The sequence below is a fragment of the Pollicipes pollicipes genome, unplaced genomic scaffold, assembly GCF_011947565.3.
Source record: "Pollicipes pollicipes isolate AB1234 unplaced genomic scaffold, Ppol_2.1 Scaffold_6511;HRSCAF=7721_pilon_pilon_pilon, whole genome shotgun sequence".
Taxonomy (NCBI): domain Eukaryota; kingdom Metazoa; phylum Arthropoda; class Thecostraca; order Pollicipedomorpha; family Pollicipedidae; genus Pollicipes; species Pollicipes pollicipes.
The window spans coordinates 37,097-55,044 of NW_023596889.1; the positions used below are offsets into that span (position 1 = coordinate 37,097).

The 17,948-nt window shown below is 53.2% G+C and overlaps 2 protein-coding genes across 2 annotated transcripts; one reads left to right on the forward strand and one right to left on the reverse strand.

The window, feature by feature from the left end:
• Window positions 1-2,434: 2,434 nt before the first annotated feature.
• On the reverse strand, window positions 2,435-3,577 carry LOC119106967 (uncharacterized protein KIAA1841 homolog; the record flags this gene model as incomplete). The annotated part of the gene is made up of 3 exons (XM_037230312.1): window positions 2,995-3,577; window positions 2,654-2,889; window positions 2,435-2,587 (listed from the first exon to the last, which is right to left on the reverse strand). Coding segments are annotated over exons 1-3 (972 nt in total), but the record flags the coding sequence as incomplete, so codon positions are not given.
• Window positions 3,578-4,654: 1,077 nt separating this feature from the next.
• LOC119106972 (uncharacterized) lies at window positions 4,655-10,074 on the forward strand. The gene is made up of 3 exons (XM_037230316.1): window positions 4,655-4,674; window positions 7,002-8,407; window positions 8,875-10,074. Exons 2-3 carry the CDS (start codon window positions 7,010-7,012, stop codon window positions 9,334-9,336), a joined length of 1,860 nt encoding a protein of 619 aa, XP_037086211.1. The 5' UTR covers window positions 4,655-4,674; window positions 7,002-7,009; the 3' UTR covers window positions 9,337-10,074.
• The last annotated feature ends 7,874 nt before the right edge of the window (window positions 10,075-17,948 follow it).

Genomic DNA, 17,948 nt, shown 5'->3' on the forward strand with positions numbered 1-17,948 from the left:
ACGTCGCGAGTGTACAATGTTGACCCTGATGCGACTGAACTGATCGTCTGAACAGTAGGGTCGGTACAGCGGGGGTAATCAGGTATCGCTACGCGATCCTAGTTGACGTCGTGATGCACTGGGCTCGCTTGGTACTATGAGCCGCATGGTGTCACTACAGAGTAATGAAGTTGATGACGTTTCGTGTCCCGCGCGCGACCTTCGCCTCGCGTTTCTGCCACGACTGGAGCTGGCGCTCTCACAAAGAGCAAGCGTGGAAGGTGGCTCTGATTCCTGGCCGGCCCGTTTATTTTGATGACGGACGGGCGGTGCCGGAGGCCAAAGCCAGTGTCGAGCGCATGTTTATTTCAAGTGGTGATGTTGACGATGATGAGGTACAGTGTGAATGACGCGGTCAGTACACAGACCCTAAGAATCACGAGAGCACGAGCTTCAGACATTTTAACGCAGCATGGCGATTTACACAGTCATGGTGGGGGTCAGATTCATCTGCGTTAAATGCGGGCTACGCTAGTGTGGGAAATAGCGTGATGTGTTGTGTTGATGTGGTGAATGCAGGTGGGGCCCAGCTGTCTGGCGACAAACCCCATTTGAATAGAAAGTTAAGAGCAGGCATGGCGCGAAGGGTTTAGGGAGAAGGAAAGACAGAGGCGGGAGTGAAGGTCGTAATATCACTGAAACAAATAAACGCTACAAAGAACACGCCTTTTTCTACCACGCCTACCTTTTGTGTACTTTTCACTTATATTTACATCAGACGCGTACAATTTGATCAGTAATACCAGTTTTCTCGAGATTTTTCTGAATAGCCCAGAATTTCCATCTGAAGTAGCCGAGCCTGCGGGATGAATCTCATTGGACACTCCGTTCACCACTGCGAAAGAAATGCATTTGATTCCTCTAATTTCTGCAGCGTGTGTACTCTGTAATGTTTGCAACACACTGTGTCAAAATAGCTGTGCATGAAATGCTACGAAAGCTTGAAACATCGTACAGATAAAAATATACTCGATTTGAGGCTATTCTTTCGCGGAATCAGCGAATCGTTGTACTGCGGCTTTGATTTCTCCATTTTGGTGCTAATCGCGGTGGCTCTTTCTGGGACGCATCCTGGCTTTGGGAATGGCAGCATCAAATGGCCCAACAGACGCACCCGTTCAAACTTCAACCAGTGCGCTTCTCAGGAGCAGGCCCTCGCCCCCTAGGCCAATCACAAACATTCTTTTGTTCGCACGGGTAGAGGTACGCTCAGTGATTGTCATGTCAGCGGTGGTCGCCATTCTAGGGAAGAGACGAAATTAGCGCTGGCAAAGCGCTGGCAGTGTAACTTGGACTCTGTAATATCTAAAATTCATATCCATGTGTTTTGACGGTGCTGCCGCTGCATTGCCCAACGCTAATATTAGGTGTAACTAGCGCCGAGGTTTCATTAGAGTATGTCTTTGAAATATGTCTAAGACTTAGGATACTCCCTCGCAGACCTTTCGTTCTACTTTCCTTCGAGATTGTTTAAAAAATACCATGTTTTAAGCATTGCTCTACAACTGCTTACCAGTCGGCAAAAGCAGGAAATGCACGTCTATAAAATGTGATTTTGCCTTTTTCAGTCCCAAAGAAACCGAATCACTGATGGAGCAGAGCGACCACGACTATCAGTTAATGTCCCCCTATATTTCACCGAACGTCCTGAATAAAAGCGAGTCTAACAAAGTGGCGCATATAATAAATTCTACCCTAATTAGTACACCTGGGAAAGGTCCCAAAACATCAGAGAACTTGGACACCATCAGCAGATTCTTCTCAGTTCTAAATGACTTTAGTAAACGGGATTCTCTCTGGTTGCCAGACAGCCCTGACACCTCTGCGCCCTGCACTTTGCAGGGCGCAGGGGTGTCTACTTGCGCCGCGCTCGCCTGCGCTGGCCGGCCGTGGGCGGCGGCGGCGGCTCGGCCGCGCTGCGCAGCTCACGCTCCAGCAGCAGGAACGAGCCGGCCGCGGCGGGGCCTCGCCGGCCGCGCCACACGCGGCCCGGGCTGGCTAGCAGGCCGGCCAAGCGGCGCAGTTCAGCTGTCTCACGGTGCCGTTGCACGTCCTGGTTCTGGCGCGTGGAGGCGGCCGGCGTCCAAACCGCTGGCGGCGGCGGCGGCGCCGGCTCGGGCCGCTGCCCGCCGCGCCGAGTCGCCAGTCGAGCGACCGGCAGCCGCGCCACGCCCGCCTCTTCCTCCTCCTCTGAGGCCGTGTACTCGGTCGAGTCCAGCGAGGCGGTGCGCGTAGGCGGCGCGCCGCCGCTCGCGGCGCCACCGTCGCCGGCCCGCCCACTGTCGTCCGGCCGCAGCGCGGCCGGCACCAGGCCCGGCTCGGGCTCGCCACCGGCCGGTGTCAGCTGCAGCGCCGTGTGCGCCCGCAGCGGCGTCGCCGGCCCGTCCTCAGTTGCCGGGCCCGGCTCCACGGCCAGCGAACGGTGCGCCTGCAGATCCCGGTACACGGCCTGCGCCGCCGCCGCCTCCTGGCCGGGCGCCGGCTCCACCAGGTGGTCGCGGAGCAGGCAGCCGGAGCGCGTTTGCAGCGGGTCGAACTGCAGCGCCGTCTGGCCGCAGCAGGGGTGGTGGCCGAGCGGGGTGGCGGCCGTCTTACCGAGCGCGCCGTACCGCGCCGGCTCCGGGTGGAAGAGGCAGCCGCCCAGCTGGCTGGCAGCGAACGGCCGCTCGCAGCGCGCACACCACAGGAAGTGCACAGCGGCCCACAGACGCCAGTAGACGAGCCGCCAGGAGCGCAGCTCGCGCCGCAGCCGTGCTACGTGCGCGCCCAGCTCCCAGCCTCGGTCGCGCCGGTGCAGGTACGCAAGCCGGCCGTCGGGGGTCACCGACAGGTTGCGCGCGACGCACTCAACTTGCGCGGCGACGGCCGGCAGCAGCAGGCGGCCGCAGTCGACGCAGCAGAACAGCAACGACGCCGTCCAGTGCCGGCCGAGCTCGGGCTGCGGCCGCGACTCGCAGAGCAGCGCCGTCAGCTGACAGTAGAGCCGACCGCGCAGACGGTCGTGCGCCGCCAGCGCCTCCACCCGGTCGTGGTGGAAGAGCGTCGCCAGCCGCGCCATCAGCCGCTCGTTGAGGCATGTGACGCCCGGGCGGTCGGTGACGCGCGCCGGGTCGGCGCGCACAAACTCGAAACACTCGTCCACCAGCCGGTCCATGCGCAGAAAGTCAGCCGAGCTCAGCACGGAGAGGACGGAGTCGGCCGTGAGCGTCGGCGCCACAGCCGAGCGGACCGACTGCGACTGCACCCAGCATATTAGCCAGTCGAAGATGGTCAGCTCGCAGTGGATCGTGATGTCAACGTTCTCCAGCTTCTGGCCCTTGACGACGTCTCTAAAGTACGGCATATGCTCCAGCAGCACCGCTTTCGGACAGGCGAACTCCTGGGAGCGCTTCAGCGCCTCGTCCATCACCTGGATGGTGATGTTGACGTCTGGCTCGGAGAGGTGCAGCTCCTTCTTGGACGCGGTGTCTCGCTTCTTGGAGCGACCAGATGAGCCCTTTTCCCTAGGCTTGACACTCGGAGGTTCCGAGTCTGCCATGACGCTGATTAGGTGCGGCATCACGCAGTCCAACAACCCCTCCTCGGCCAGCTGTCGGACCTCACCCACGTCAGTGTCCTCGACGCCGTCCGGCAGGACCGGCGTAGGCTCGTTTTCCAGACTCAGCCATCGCTTCAGACGATAGGCGGTCAGCAGCAGCTGCAGGGCAGAGCCAGGGGCCTGCTCCATTCTCCAACTACACCGGCTGAAACCCCGTAGCGAATTATTCCGACGAAGCACGGTTGATAACCACGAGATGGATCTACCACTAAAGAGGACAAGCGAAACGAATAGTCACAATCGCCAGGACGGTCAGGAATCGACAGAAACGTCACCGGATCGACCACAGAGGTTACGCAATCACGGCGGCTGCGACAATCTCCTAAACAAGCTCAAACAGAACGGCGACAGTTCGGCCCGTCGATTGCATTCACGAACGGTCCTGTGAGATTGGCCTTGGTAAACCAAGCTCCCAATCTCTGCATGGTTATCAGTCAGAGATTGGCTGGCCGTTCATTGCTGTTGAACGACGCCGGGCCCAGTGGCTGTCACGGAGTTTCTGAGAACGAGGTCGTCGACACCTGACGACAGAGCATGGGGGCATAACGGCATCATGGTTGTACACCTCGATACTCACTTGTTTTATTGGTTCTCAACCCTATGTTCCAGCTTACCAGAGCTTTTCACCCGCGCCCCCACCTGGTTGCTTCACCGCCGCTCACTTACAGCGGGCCGGGTGGCGTAGATACAAAATTTCTGGTTGCTAGGCAACTAGTAAGCGGGAAAATCTTGCAGAGATTTTTGGTTTCTTGCTTCCTACTTGTATTTTTATATTTAGTTACGTTCATCCGTTCTTGCAATGCTTCCTGTGCTCAGAAAATTGATTTTAAATAAGATTCGTAGATGTTATTCCTCGATTAAGAAGTACCCTACACGATCCTTACGAATTTGAGTGAGAAATATTCTTCCCTTTCTGTAAATAGCACACCCGTAAAGTTTTAACTTCGCAGCAGGTAAGACAAGCACGGCGCATGTGGACGGGAAAAGACGCATGTGAATTGAAACGCTGCGCCTGACGCTTATCGGCTTTGCACGTGGTGCGCTTTGGAGAGTCGTGGACGGTGGTAGGGTTACGAGAGGTGTACATCGAGATGTTTTGTTGAAGTCGGTCTCATCATTGGTGGCACTTGGTAAACAATGGGGCGAGGAATGGCTGTTAACTAAAGTATCGAAAACGGATATAATGCAATTTAGCTAAAGCTCGTTTGTCAAAGGATTAGGTCCCCCAAAAAGTCCTGATGAATTCTTGTTCAGAATCAGCAGCCCTAAGGCCATCTGTAACCACAAAAATTTGGAGCTATTGAAGTGGTTCAGCCTGCTTTGCTATTGTTTCACATTCATTGGCCAGTAGTCTCTGATGTGTGGCATACTGAGCAGGATCCAAAATTGATTCAGCATTTTCAAAATATATCTGGTGTGTTGAACCTCACTCTGATGCAGGAAATTTAGGCCAGGTGTAAAGGTCACATTTTTGTGTAACAAAATGGCTTGGAGTATGCTGCCTGGAAGTGCCTTTGAAATACATAAGTAATTGAAACCTTGACTTTACGTTTGCTTAGATTAGGAACACTGTGATATCCATTGTGCACGTTGCCTCGATATTGCTGCCAGCACTGAAATGTCAGCATAATTTTTTGCAACATGGTCAAGGGCCTATACAAGCTTCCCAGAGGGGCCACACAGCTTACCCAGTTTCACTGACAACCCAGTTTAGGGTCCCGCAGTAAAGTCCTTTGCATGGCTTGAAATACCTTTTGTTCTCCATCTGTTAAGTTTTTCTTTTCCAGTTCATATTTGTAGTGTTCAACATTTATTCTCACATATTAATGTACATAAAGTATTGTATAAGGGATGGTCACTTGTCCCTCTTCCCCCCCCCCCCCCCTCCAAGGAGCTATCATGTTAGTATGGCCCAGAGCACAGCTGGATTATGGCAGGTTGGGCTTTCCATGCAATTGACATGGGGCTACAATATTCAGGAAGCAGTGAACCTCTAAGAAATGTTGAAATATACATGCTAGCACTTCAAGCAGATATGCAAAACTACTCCCCAAGACAAGTTTGGGGCCTTGTCTCAGGCTGATTGAACTAGGTTGCCTCCAAAATGATACAGTATTGTCAGATCTGATTTCATTTATTTTGCTATTTGGAGGAAGTTGGAGTGTTATTTAATCATTATTTGTTTTCAGTCACATTGCTTGAGCTTCCAATAACTATGTGCTAATTTTAGGGGGTTCTCAGTTTGGTTAGAAGTCAGAATAGGAGAGCACTCTGATTGTGAGGACTCAGGTTCGGAGACTCGGGCCATGCCAGGTTGGAAAGACTTCTATTAGTGAGGGCTCTTGTCAGGTTGGGAGGTTTCCTACCAGCTGAGGACTTAGTCTGGTGGGAAGAGATGGGCTACTATTGGCAGGCTCAGGTTTTTTTCTTTTTTGGGCACAACCACCTCCAAACAAATATGGGCATGCATCCCTGACTGAAGAATTGTTGTATTCACATGCTGTTTAGAAGGTCCAGTGCATTGCAGTTTTTAAATTGCACACTGAAAGGGCACTGATAATAAGATATCAGAATGTGCATAAGATGTGCTCACCCTTTGGATGAGAATCATGCAAAGCACAACAGTTGTAGAGCATCTGGAGCCAGACTAGAGGTTGTTAACAGTATTCATTTTATGTCAGTGTTGAGCTGCATGAAATATGTTCAGATTTGCATATATTGGCTTCTTTTGCTGTTTGAGGCATCACTCTAGCCCTTGTATTTCTGTATTGTCTTGTTAACTGTGTATTTAATGAATACATGTCAAAAGAAATCAGGTTACAATAGTGTGCTTCTTGGCTTTTCTGCATAATTAGCAGATGACTGGTTGCTAAGAGCTGGCAAATACTCACCCCCCCCCCCCCAAGCATGTGTCTACATGGCTTTCATCTCGCGTCGCTGCTGGCCCTGGTTGCCGAGATCATGACCGGATTTAGGCGCGTGCCCTAGTGTTTTCGGGGACCTTTACAATTGTGTTTTACCCATGGTAATCAAACATCTAGGTGAAACATCAGTGGTATTGTACCATTGCAGGATGCCCAGGCCTGATTAAACAACTTGCACACAAACATTTTGAAATTGTTATAGCATGACTGTACAGAGTGTTCCTACCTGTCACGTAAAATTGCATTGCTGCACAATCAGGGGTTACAAGGACAAACGCCCACTGAAAGGGTGGCTGTCCTGGCCGAGCCGGGCAGGGCTGCCGAGGCCACGTCATTTTCGGCCTGCAAACGTGGCAAGCTCGACTCGAGACTCCGTTCTCAATCGTTCGTCTCCTTTCCTACCCTTATGAGCTCTAATGGGCGTGATGCGTCTGTTCCAGCACCAGCCATGACGCGTTTTGCACGCTACTCCACCAAGGGCATCCAGAAGCCGCCCTGTGAAGCCACGCCATGGTCAGAGCTGGCTCCTCCAACGGCCGCCACCGAACCGTTGGCCCGTGCCAACGACCCGGGCAATAAAGCAAGCATGAAGAAGAATAAGGGTAAGCAAAATCAAAAGGCAAAGCACCATGTGGCAAATAAGCCGTCTGCATTGAAACCCGGCAAAAAATTCGGTGGGCCAAAACATGAAAATAAAAAGTCTGGTAAACAGACTGGCATGCCCGAATCTGAATTGGATGACAGCGGTGTTTGCGCACCAACTGTTCTTACGACTGGCCTCGCCGGTACTGCGCAGCCGATGAAGGACGTGGACACCAGTGAAGCAAGTAGTGGTGCCATGAGTCTTAAAAACAAAGTCGCAGGAACTGCTGAAAAGTCAAAGAAATCGAAGAAATCAAAAAAGGTTGTTCAGAAAGTGAGCGCGGAGGCAAACGGAGATTTAGGTGAAACTGCTTCCGGACAATTGGAAAAACACGTTTCCGCCAAGGTCACTAAGAAAGGCCTGAAAAGAAAGGATGGGGCAGCCATTTCAAATAATGTCAAACGGCAATGCAAGAGCAAGCGCGATGAAGACTGCGGAAGCCCTGAGATCATTGGTGCACCTCACATCTCTCAGCGACCCGGCGTAGACTCGGAGGACCCCGCAGAGGGTGTCACGAACAGTGACCCTGCAACAGCGAAACCGAACGGCTTCGGGAGACAAGTCCAGAAGAAGAAGAAGCGCAAGAAGCCGCGGACCAAGACGCCTGTCGGCGCGGCACCGTCTGGGCCGCCGATCCTGGCCGAGAACCGGCTGATGACCCAGTTCGACGGCTATTGGGTGCGGCGGCGCGCCGTGCCGCGGCTCGAGCGCGTGCGAGCGGAGCTGGCCGCCGCCATCACCGACCCGCAGAAGCTCAAACGCGAGATGAAGAAACGCAAGCGCGCCGAGCACCGCAAGCTGCTGTCGTTGCTGGCGGCGCGCGGCGGCGGCGCGCCGACGACGGCCTCCGCCCGGCTGGAGGACGCTGACGACGGCGAGGAGGCCGACTCTGCCGATGACGACGCCCCCCAGTCCTCGGAGGGGTGCGTGAAGGAGCGGCGATCGGCCGGCGAGCAGGCAGCGACGGCCCCGCCGTCGGCACCCGACGACCGGCAGGCTCCTCGGCGCGACGGCGGCGGGCCGCAGCGCGAGGAGCGCATGGTGAAGTTTGACGGCGTCTGGATGACGGGTGACGCCGTCGGCCGGCTGAAGGAGCTGCGCCGCCAGCTGAAGCTGCAGCGCGTCTCCGACGTCGTGCTGAAGCAGACGATGAAGACTGCTCGCCGTCGCGAGGAGATGAAGCGCAAGCGAGACGCCAAGAAGGTGAGTCAGCGTGGGTGGTGTCGGGGTTCGGTGATACCCGTAGCGTTTCCACTGGTGCCTATTGTTATCGGATTTCTATTTGCCGTGCCGCGCCATCTATGATTCGTTTGGTGAGCTGTAGTTCGACTTTCGCTCACTGAATCCCCTGTCTGCCCTGGACCAAGCAGAGTCGACCACTGTTTCTACGAGCTGGCATCGGCTCTGCGACTTTCCTTGGTCGACAGTGTTGCTTTTGTCCACCACTACTGAGGTGTGGTACTTGCTGGCCGATCGCCGTGCTGTAATCAGTCATTATGACACGTGAAGATGTGTACTGCCTGCGGATGACTGCCACCATCAGATGATGTCAGTGGTGTATGGCTGACGGCTGTGGCTGTCCCGATCCCCGCTGGTGTGCTCGTCGCGCTGCGCCTGCCGACAGTGATGCTCGCTCTCTGTGCTGACCCGCCGTGTGCCGTCGGCGGCAGGTGTGCCTGGGCTGCCGGCAGCCGGGTCACCAGGTCAGCGAGTGCCCGCAGCGGACCGGCGGCGGCCAGACGCCCGTCACCGGCCTCTGCTTCCGCTGCGGCTCCACCGAGCACCGGCTGAGCGAGTGTCGCGCCAAGCAGGGCGACGGCGGCCTGCCGTTCGCCGTCTGCTTCGTGTGCGGCCAGACGGGCCACCTGTCGCGCGAGTGCTCCCTCAATCCCAACGGCGTGTACCCGCGCGGCGGCGCGTGCAAGGTGTGTCACCAGCGTTCGCACCTGGCCGACGACTGCCCGGAGCGGCGGGAAGAGGAGGCGGCCGCCGGCGCGCCGCGCCTCGCCACGCTGGCGAGCGGCGCCGCCCTCGAGGACGACTACGAGCACGACTTCCGCACGGTACCGGCGACCGAGGCCGGCCGGCCGGCGGCGTTCGTCGCCAGGAAGCCGCGCCAAGTCAAGTTTTAGTGGCTGTCGGAGCTGGAGCGATGTGGACAGGGTCAGAACTGGGGACGTGGGCGGTAACGGGCGTGGCGTTGGATGCCGCCTGCTGTTGGAAATAAGATTAGTAGCGAGGATGCCGCTTTTGGGTCGATGTCATTTTGTTGTCGGCCGTGAGAGTGCCGTGGAGCCGTGAATGATACTTGAAGCATCCGACATGAGATAACATCATCGGTCGCTGGATTTGAACTAGCCGTTGTTATCCGGGAGGTGTTGGAGGGATGAAAGACTGCTCGCAATAAGAACACGTTACGACGCCAGGAAGGTCATACTTCCTTGACTATGACGGATTCCGCTTAAAATACGCTTTCCTCCTCAGACCCATCTTTCTCCAAAAACCGGCAATGTCAGTTTAAATTAGTTACCAACGAAGTTTGGCGCATGCAAAGTGCCAAGCATCGGGTTTTAGTAAGTTTAGATATTTTCGTACGTAAAAACGTGGGTAAGTTTAAAACCTTGTTCAGGCTGCATACAAAACATGTAAAAACTATATTAGCGAGGTCTGTGGAAATATACCGACATTTTTTACCTATGAAGGATTCTCATCGGCTGCTGAGGTGAGAACAACGACAGCGCCTGCTGGCGTTGGCCAGATAAAACGTTAGTGGGGCTATGTACGAACATGTGCATGGTAACGGTTAGCTCTAACCATTTGGGTGAATTTCTGGGGTCAGTATCCACGCCAACTGTTGTTCGTTGCGTGGGCCTGACCGCGCTATCCGACCATGAGATTTCGGGTCAATGGCAGTCTTTCGGCAAAAGTTTGATGTGTCGCAGTGGCCGGCACGGTCCGATCCGCCCTCTGACGCTATCTGACCTTCAGTGCGCCTGCTGCCACCGACCGCAGGCCACGTCGTCAGCAGCGAATAGCGAGCGCCCAGAACTACTCAGGTCGGCCATTGTCCCCCAACTGCGCGGCACAAACTAATTCGAGGTTTTCGTGAAGTGCATGTCATGTGCTTTAGCGCAACCGCAAAACATTTTGTCATAGGCATTAAGACGTTTAAACCTGTGTTCCATTGACGATGATTGACCACGCACTACTGTTTAGATAAGTTCAACATGGGCAATAGAGTTATGTACACGCAAGTACAGGACAGCAGAGCTCCCTACGCACGCGGACAGGGGCAAAAGAGCTGTATACGCGAGGACAAGGGCAGTGGAGTTACGCACAAACAAGGACAACGGAGCGCCATGCACACAAGGACGAGAACCGCGGAGCACCCCAAATCGCGACCGCATCCAACCAGCAAATCTCCCTCTCAAGGTGTCACCACTGAGCGGAATCGGCAGGATTCCATGATCGATATCGATCGATCGAGTTTAGATGCGTAGACCATCTCCCCACAACGCCAACCTCTCCATGTTGACGTGGTGTCGCTGCCTCCCTCGGTGACCAGCGGCAGTATCTAAGTCTAGTGTCTGGGTAGTTAGAATTGCGGGAATTACAGACGCACAGAGAAATGAAATAGATCGTTGCTTTCTGTCCGATTTTGATTGGATCCGGTACAAACTTGTCGGGGCGTCTCGCGGTCAGCCTCTCCAACCCAATTACATCGAGCAAAAACGTCAGGCACCGTGCCCAGACACTAACGTCACAAGTGGCTTGACGCCGCCAGCACGTCGTGCTGTCCGCACGGCTTCCACCGTCGGCCTATCAGACTAGATCTCTGTCGTACTGGCCGCACGGCTTCCACCGTCGGCCTATCAGACTGGATCTCTGTCGTACTGGCCGCACGGCTTCCACCGTCGGCCTACCAGACTGGATCTCCGTCGTCGTGCCGTCCGCGTGGCTGCCGTTGCCGACCTATCTGACTGGACCTCTGTCGTCGCGCTGTCCGCGTGGCTTCCGCCACCGACTTATCTGACTGGATCTCTGTCGTCGTGCTGGCCGCGTGGCTTCCGCCGCCGGCCTATCTGACTGGATCTCTGTCGTCGTGCTGTCCGCGTGGCTTCCGCCGCTGGCCTATCTGACTGGATCTCTGTTGTGCTGTCTACGTTGCTTCCGCCGCTGGCCTATCTGACTGGATCTCTGTCGTCGTGCTGTCCGCACGGCTTCCACCGTCGGCCTATCAGACTGGATCTCTGTCGTCATACTGTCCGCGTGTCTTCCGCCGCCGGCCTATCTGACTGGATCTCTGCCGTCGTGCTGTTCGCGTCGCTTCCGCCACCGACTTTTCTGACTGGATCTCTGTCGTCGTGCTGTCCGCACGGCTTCCACCGTCGGCCTATCAGGCTGGATCTCTGCCGTCATACTGTCCGCGTGGCTCCCTCCGCTGGCCTATCTGAGTGGATCTCTGGCGTCGTGCTGGCCGCGTGGCTGCCGTTGCCAGCCTATCTGACTGGATCTGTGCCGTCGTTCCATCAGACCAGACTTGCTGCCCCGTCTAGCCTGACCCCGGTTCGGGCAGGTAATCGGCTACATTGGATCAATGGAGAGTGATAGGACAGCGGAGCGCTTGCTCATGACGCTCGGCTGGTCCCTGGTGACCGGTTGCCGGCCTGCCAGTCTGCGCTAAATCATACTATCCCAGCACATCCCTGGCCCGTATGCAACCACACTGGCTCAGCTGGTTGCCGGACAAGAGGCCAAATGGAAAAATCCCGGTGGAAAGGTCCCATGCGACACATTCTGTAAACACAGATGCCAAATGAGGAATGTTGAAGGGCTTATAATACAGGATCGTTCGTCAAATGTCAAATAGGCAAACAGCTAGTTCGCTAATAGACAAAAGGGAAAATGACCAGATTGAGCTAAAATTAAAAAGGGGCGAGTGAAGCATTTTGTATACCCTTGTATATCTTTCTATATTTTGGTTCTGTCTGCATCTCTGCTTGGCTGCGACGACATGTGCACCACGGGAGTCATCGTCGTGAGCTTCGTTCCTTTGGCGACTGGCAGGGGAGAAGCGGTAGACACTTCTCGGGCTGCCTCGTGACATCCCAATACCTATCACGTTGGAGTCCTACGACGCAGCTCAAGGGGCACAATGGAGCCATGATTCCCCTTCATCGATTCACTGCTAGCGGGCCTGCAGCGTTGCTCACGAATTATCATCAGGCTGAGGTCAGAAAGCTTGCGACCACGGTGACCGTCTTATCAGCGTCCGTAACCAAGGCAACGCCGGTGTCATCCTCAGAGGCTGTTAGCCTTCTGAGTTAAGTTGGAAGTGTCTGTAACTACAATACTGGCTGTCAAATTAAACCGAAATATTTACCCAGTTAGTCGAGGTGCCATCCTTAAACTTTCTGTATGACATCCTGCAGTGTCGACGACTGCGAACTTTTTCACAGAGGTTTGATCTATGTTGCTTGGGGATCTAAAGTAGCTTGGTTGCCATTTGTGCAACTTTAAGCAATTCTCAGAATTCCAGATGGCGACTGCCGCCGTCTTGAGCAAAAGTCAAGCTCCAAAGCTTTTTCTTGACGACTTGGAGGTTTGTGTGGAAATGTTAGTGACCGGTTTTGTATGGCAGTAAGTACGGCTCTACCGCTATTTTCATATATGGACTCAAATTCAAAACAATATTGCCAGGCAAAGGTCAAATATTTTCACGAATAAGGAAAATAACACCAATTGAGCCACATATGCCGCTCGTTGTCTTCTTGTACTCATTGCAATGGTGCCACTCACAGAAGGTGCATGCGTTATTTGCCATGATAATATAAAGATGCGATACATACACGACGCATGCGCTATAATTGACGCTTTTCACTTCGTTGGGCGCGCATAGTCGAGTTGGCATCCTTTTACTCACCATGTGAGATCTTGCAACGTCAAACAGCGCGATTTTTTACGGAAACCTCCTACAGAACTAAATGTAGCTAGGAGAGCCAAATTAGTTTGGATGCTACTCACGCGACTTTGTGCATCTTTAAGAATTTTAAAAAAGCGAGTGCCTCTGTTTTAAATGCTGGTCAGGTTTTAAAGTTTATTTCCGCGACTTGGTCAAGTGATATCGTTTCTTGGGTTTTCCGAAGATGGGAGCCCATTTTTGCATTTATTTTTGATGCATGGGGTCGAAGTCAAGGTCAAATCGACGGCCAAACGTCAAGCTTGGCAGAAACAATTAAATAATATGAAACAATGAGGGAAGAAGCAGTGAAACAAGAAAGCTTTTGCACTCATATCGCGATTGTCCAAAAGATGCTGAAGCCCTATAAAGTGACCTTGATTTTAAGCGAGACTGTCCGCTGTCTGGGAAACAATGCGAGCCTACGTAGGAAAGGCAGCTAGACCCACGTAGTTGGGCACAACCCAACAGCGTAAATCCACGAATAAGCATACTGAAATAAGGTTCAAATGACAGTTGGAAAACCTCTGGGGCTTCAGTACGCTTAGAGCTTTCGCTTGGTGGGGTGATCGATATGCATGCTGCTCACGCCCAATACCATATCCCATGTCACAATCCTGTCTGTGCTGTTCCCGTTCACCATCCCCTCCACGAAAAAAACCTCGCCACATCCTCCAGATTGAGCGCGTTTGAGCTGACCCTGGGTAGTCGCTCAGCTCCTGTATGACTTGTTGCCATTAAGTAAAAGATTGCAGCAGGATGGAGATGATGGGGTGGTATGCCCTTAAGGCCTTGGCTCAGACCCTCTCGTTTGCCTTGCTGATGATACCGCCGCCAAAGGCTGCGCTTACAGCAACGCCCAGGACAGATTCACTCATCAGTGTCCCTTCGCAGCCAGGACACGGTGTACATTGTACATGTGCATTACATGCCCATGTAAGGCATACCTGTACATTGCGAGTGTGCATAATGTCCGTATGAGTGAAGTGTGGGGTTGGTCCGGCGCTAAGGGTAGTCGGACTAGACTAGGCATGGAGTTTGATACCAATGCGGATCGGCTGTGAGGTGGGTGTGATACATCCCGAAAGCATTGAGAGTCTTTTCGAGACACAAGCGCAGACAACATGGTGTCCGGGTGTCGGGCGGCGAGTCGACCATCGGCCTGAATACGACCAGCGTCTCAGGCCTTAGGGCAGCGCCTACCACCTTCCACCCCAGTCTTTCTGAGCATCAAGGCCCGTCCACTCGACCGGCTTGCCAGTCTTGTGGACTTCGAACAGTCAGGCCGCGTTTTGCTGCTGCCTGGATCTGACGGAAGTGGACTGAAGCCGTGACTCTTCGGCGGACACAGCCTCTGTTGGCAGCTGAGACGCGTTCAGATTAGAAGGCCCTTGTAGCGCTGCAGCTCCACAGCCTAGAGGGGGAGTCGCGGAGCGGGCACCTCACGATCGCCGTGCCGCTGCAGAGGTTGTACTCGAAAGGCGCTTAGACATACCATAAGCTGAGAAACTACTTGGAGACAGCCGAGGGGTACCTGACCAGAAGCGTGTGAGTGAAATGCCTCTTCAACCCTACACTGCTGGCGTTAATGCTCCCACGTGGAGGGCTGAACTACGACTTTTTCATTCAGCAGCACTGCCTCAAAGCGATGCTGCCGTATTTCTTTGTGGCAGGTCACCATAATTATGCTGGCTAACTGAGCTGACATGTGAGACAGATGAAGCAACCCCCCCCCCCCCCCCTTGCGTGCCATGGAGAGGAGTTTCTGGAGAACGCGCACGCCTGGCGACACTCGGACAGCGAGACCGCGGTGCCAGCAGGTCAGCTGTTGGATGACCTAAGCCCGCTGCCGTGTTTCGTCGTCTGGCGAGTTCCTGGGACTACAGGATACCTGACTAAAAGTTTGTACACTTGACTGGTTCACTACACTCCTAGTTAACCCCCCCCCCCCCCCCACGAAGAAGCTTCCCCTGCCCCCCCCCCCCCGCGCTCAAGACGGGAGGCTAGAAATATTGCCGACTTCGGTTGGAGCGTCGAAGTTTCCAACGTTACGCCGGCTGTCTCAACAGCAGCAATTTCTCCCGAAGAGCTCCTGGATGTATTGATCTGCAGCTGCACCGCTGAAATGCAGGCACGCAACATTCCAAGGTACAGCTGTAACAGCCACAGCTCGAGCCTTTGGCAAACAGACTTCTGTAAGTATTAGGGAGAAGTTGCGTGCTCTAGCCGTCGCACTAAGACAACGAAGGGGAGCTAGGCGTATGTAGTAGTGATGACTATGAAAAGTTGTGGAGGAATGTGACGGATGCTGCCTGGTAGCACTGCACTCAATCTCTCCTTAGATGTCGTGACACTTAACGTCAGAGGTCTTCTCTGAATTTGGCATTTTACCTTTCATTTGGCATTAGGTTAGACCTAGCGACCCAGTGGAAAGTTCAGAAGTGAACTCGCCACCCATGATAAACCCCATATAGCGATATTGCACGGCCATCTATGTCAATCATATCAAAATAAGAAAATTGGTTAGCATTCAAGACGGCAGCAGCCGCCATCTTGAATTTTGAGAAATTCTCGAGCATGCACAAATAACAACCAACCCTGTTTGTATAAACAAACAAATAGCAACCAACTTGGTATGTCTTTTCTCATCACATGGAGTACATTTCCATAAAAAAGTTTGCGGTAGTTAACTATGCAGGGTCAGCAATTTTGTAGCTTGGATATAAGAGCTTCTGAGGGAAGTCTTTCAATTTCACTAATGGCCGGTTGTGGGCTTTCAACATCTGTGCTTCCAGCTTCTGCTTCATGTTTATAGCAGGAGACAGATCCACATTGATACACGGGAGGCTGTCACACTTTTTGGTGCTTAAGAAGTCTCCGAGATCGGCATTGTCTGAAGGTGCGACAGAAAGTCTGACTTCTTGCGTGCCCTGGCAAGTGAACCGCAGGACATCGTGACACCTCCCAACACAAAGTATCCGGACAGCAATTTATCTAGTGGGGGCTACGAGCATACACATTTTGTGCCATTCGTACATGCATTTCGTCCATGCCCATATGCTTGAAGTGAAAACAAGACCTGCAAAACTGCGCTTAAAATGCATACAGTTCAGGTTGAATTTTCGGGTAGGTGATGAAGATACCAGTTAGCGCACTAAGAAGTGCACAATGGCCATCTCTGTTCTCAGCGTTCGCAAATCACGCGTTCCAACGAGCACAATGTTTCACATCCTCATTGCTTAGGCTATCACACAGTTCACATTGGGCCGGCGGTGACCGACTGTCTCGAGCTCGTCCTGGAATGAGTGGCACTGCCGCTTACCAGGCACGTAGCCAAGGGGGGGGGGAGGTGGATTCGCAAGACCATGCTCCCGTTACCTAAGCCAAGAGCAGATACTGGTTGATTTGGCAAGATTTCAGTCTCCATTTCCAGGCGCTCGAGAAAACGTGATATTTTACCCGTTTCCTCCCCTTTTATGGATGCGTGCCTGTCACCGACCGCCGCATTCACATACAACACGATGTTTTCCGTGGATGGCGCGCGCGGAAAGGATGCAATCATGTAGATGTAAATATCTGCGTGTGGGCGATATGAATGATCTGGGTGCAGGTGTGGGTGTGAGAATACACATAAATCCGTCGTGATCTGTGTATTACGCGCCGCATGCAGGGGCTCAGTATCACCGTTCTAAGGTTATGTGGCTTTGGGTATCACTCGCAGAATAAGCCCTACCCTTCTCCAATTATCAATAAATATGGCAGTTGCAACACGTGATCAAGCGGAACCCTGCTCATGCGTCTCAAGTTGCAGCGGGTATATGACACGTTCTGTTTGTTACAAGTACGCAGCCAACATTTTCCGCAGGGGTGGAGCAAATATCGAATTATCTCCGAAGTCGTCGACTCTGGACAAATTCCAGGGAAATCGTCCAGTGTTTAAAGAGACTAACCAGGCCGTCTAGCCAGGCTGGATGTCTTCGGTGGACATCACAGGCCAGTTGCATCAACTGGGTTGGCTGCAGGCACCCACTCTGCTGCAAGTGGCCGGCGGTGCTGCTGCTATGCGGCAGCGGTTTGCACGTCAAGGTCGTGACCTAATTAAGTCGATAATCGGGAAGTTATTCCTAACCCCTGTAGGCACCACATGACCATTGGCCATGCACTGCGACGCGCGAAACCTCGACTCTCCACTTGTCGAATTCGTGGGCTTGCGTAAAGGCGCGATGGTTCTGAGTGTCTCTCACGCCAGGTGTCTTTGTTGGATTGCTACAATACGACGCTTGTGTGAAATACCTATGAATACACTTGTGTGGAACATAGACTCGGAACAAGGAGTTCAATTTTCTAAAACTGACGCAATTCTCGATCTTTTCGACAAGCAAAGTTTGCTGTTCGAGGAGGTTCTGCTATCAAACAGGTTTTCTTATTTGACAGTTAATGACGACAAGTACTGAGAACATCAATCGCGAAACGGCCTAATATTCCCAGGTAAAATAAGGCTTATGTTCAAAATAAGTGATGCGTATGTCAGGTCGGATTGAATAATGTTATGTCGCATTCTATGCACTATTATATGCATTATGCACGTGGTATCTGTTCTAGACTGGCTGTCTATAACCCATGCGTCTGGAATTTAAGAAATGTTTTGAAATATAGGGACTGAGGCGCCACAGAAAACATCTAACGGTAAGGACAAGTGCGATTTGGCTGACCTTATATCAAGGTTCAGGCTACGTTGGTCCAGCAACCTGAATGACAGCTAGGTTGTGCCCGCAGTTCTAAAAA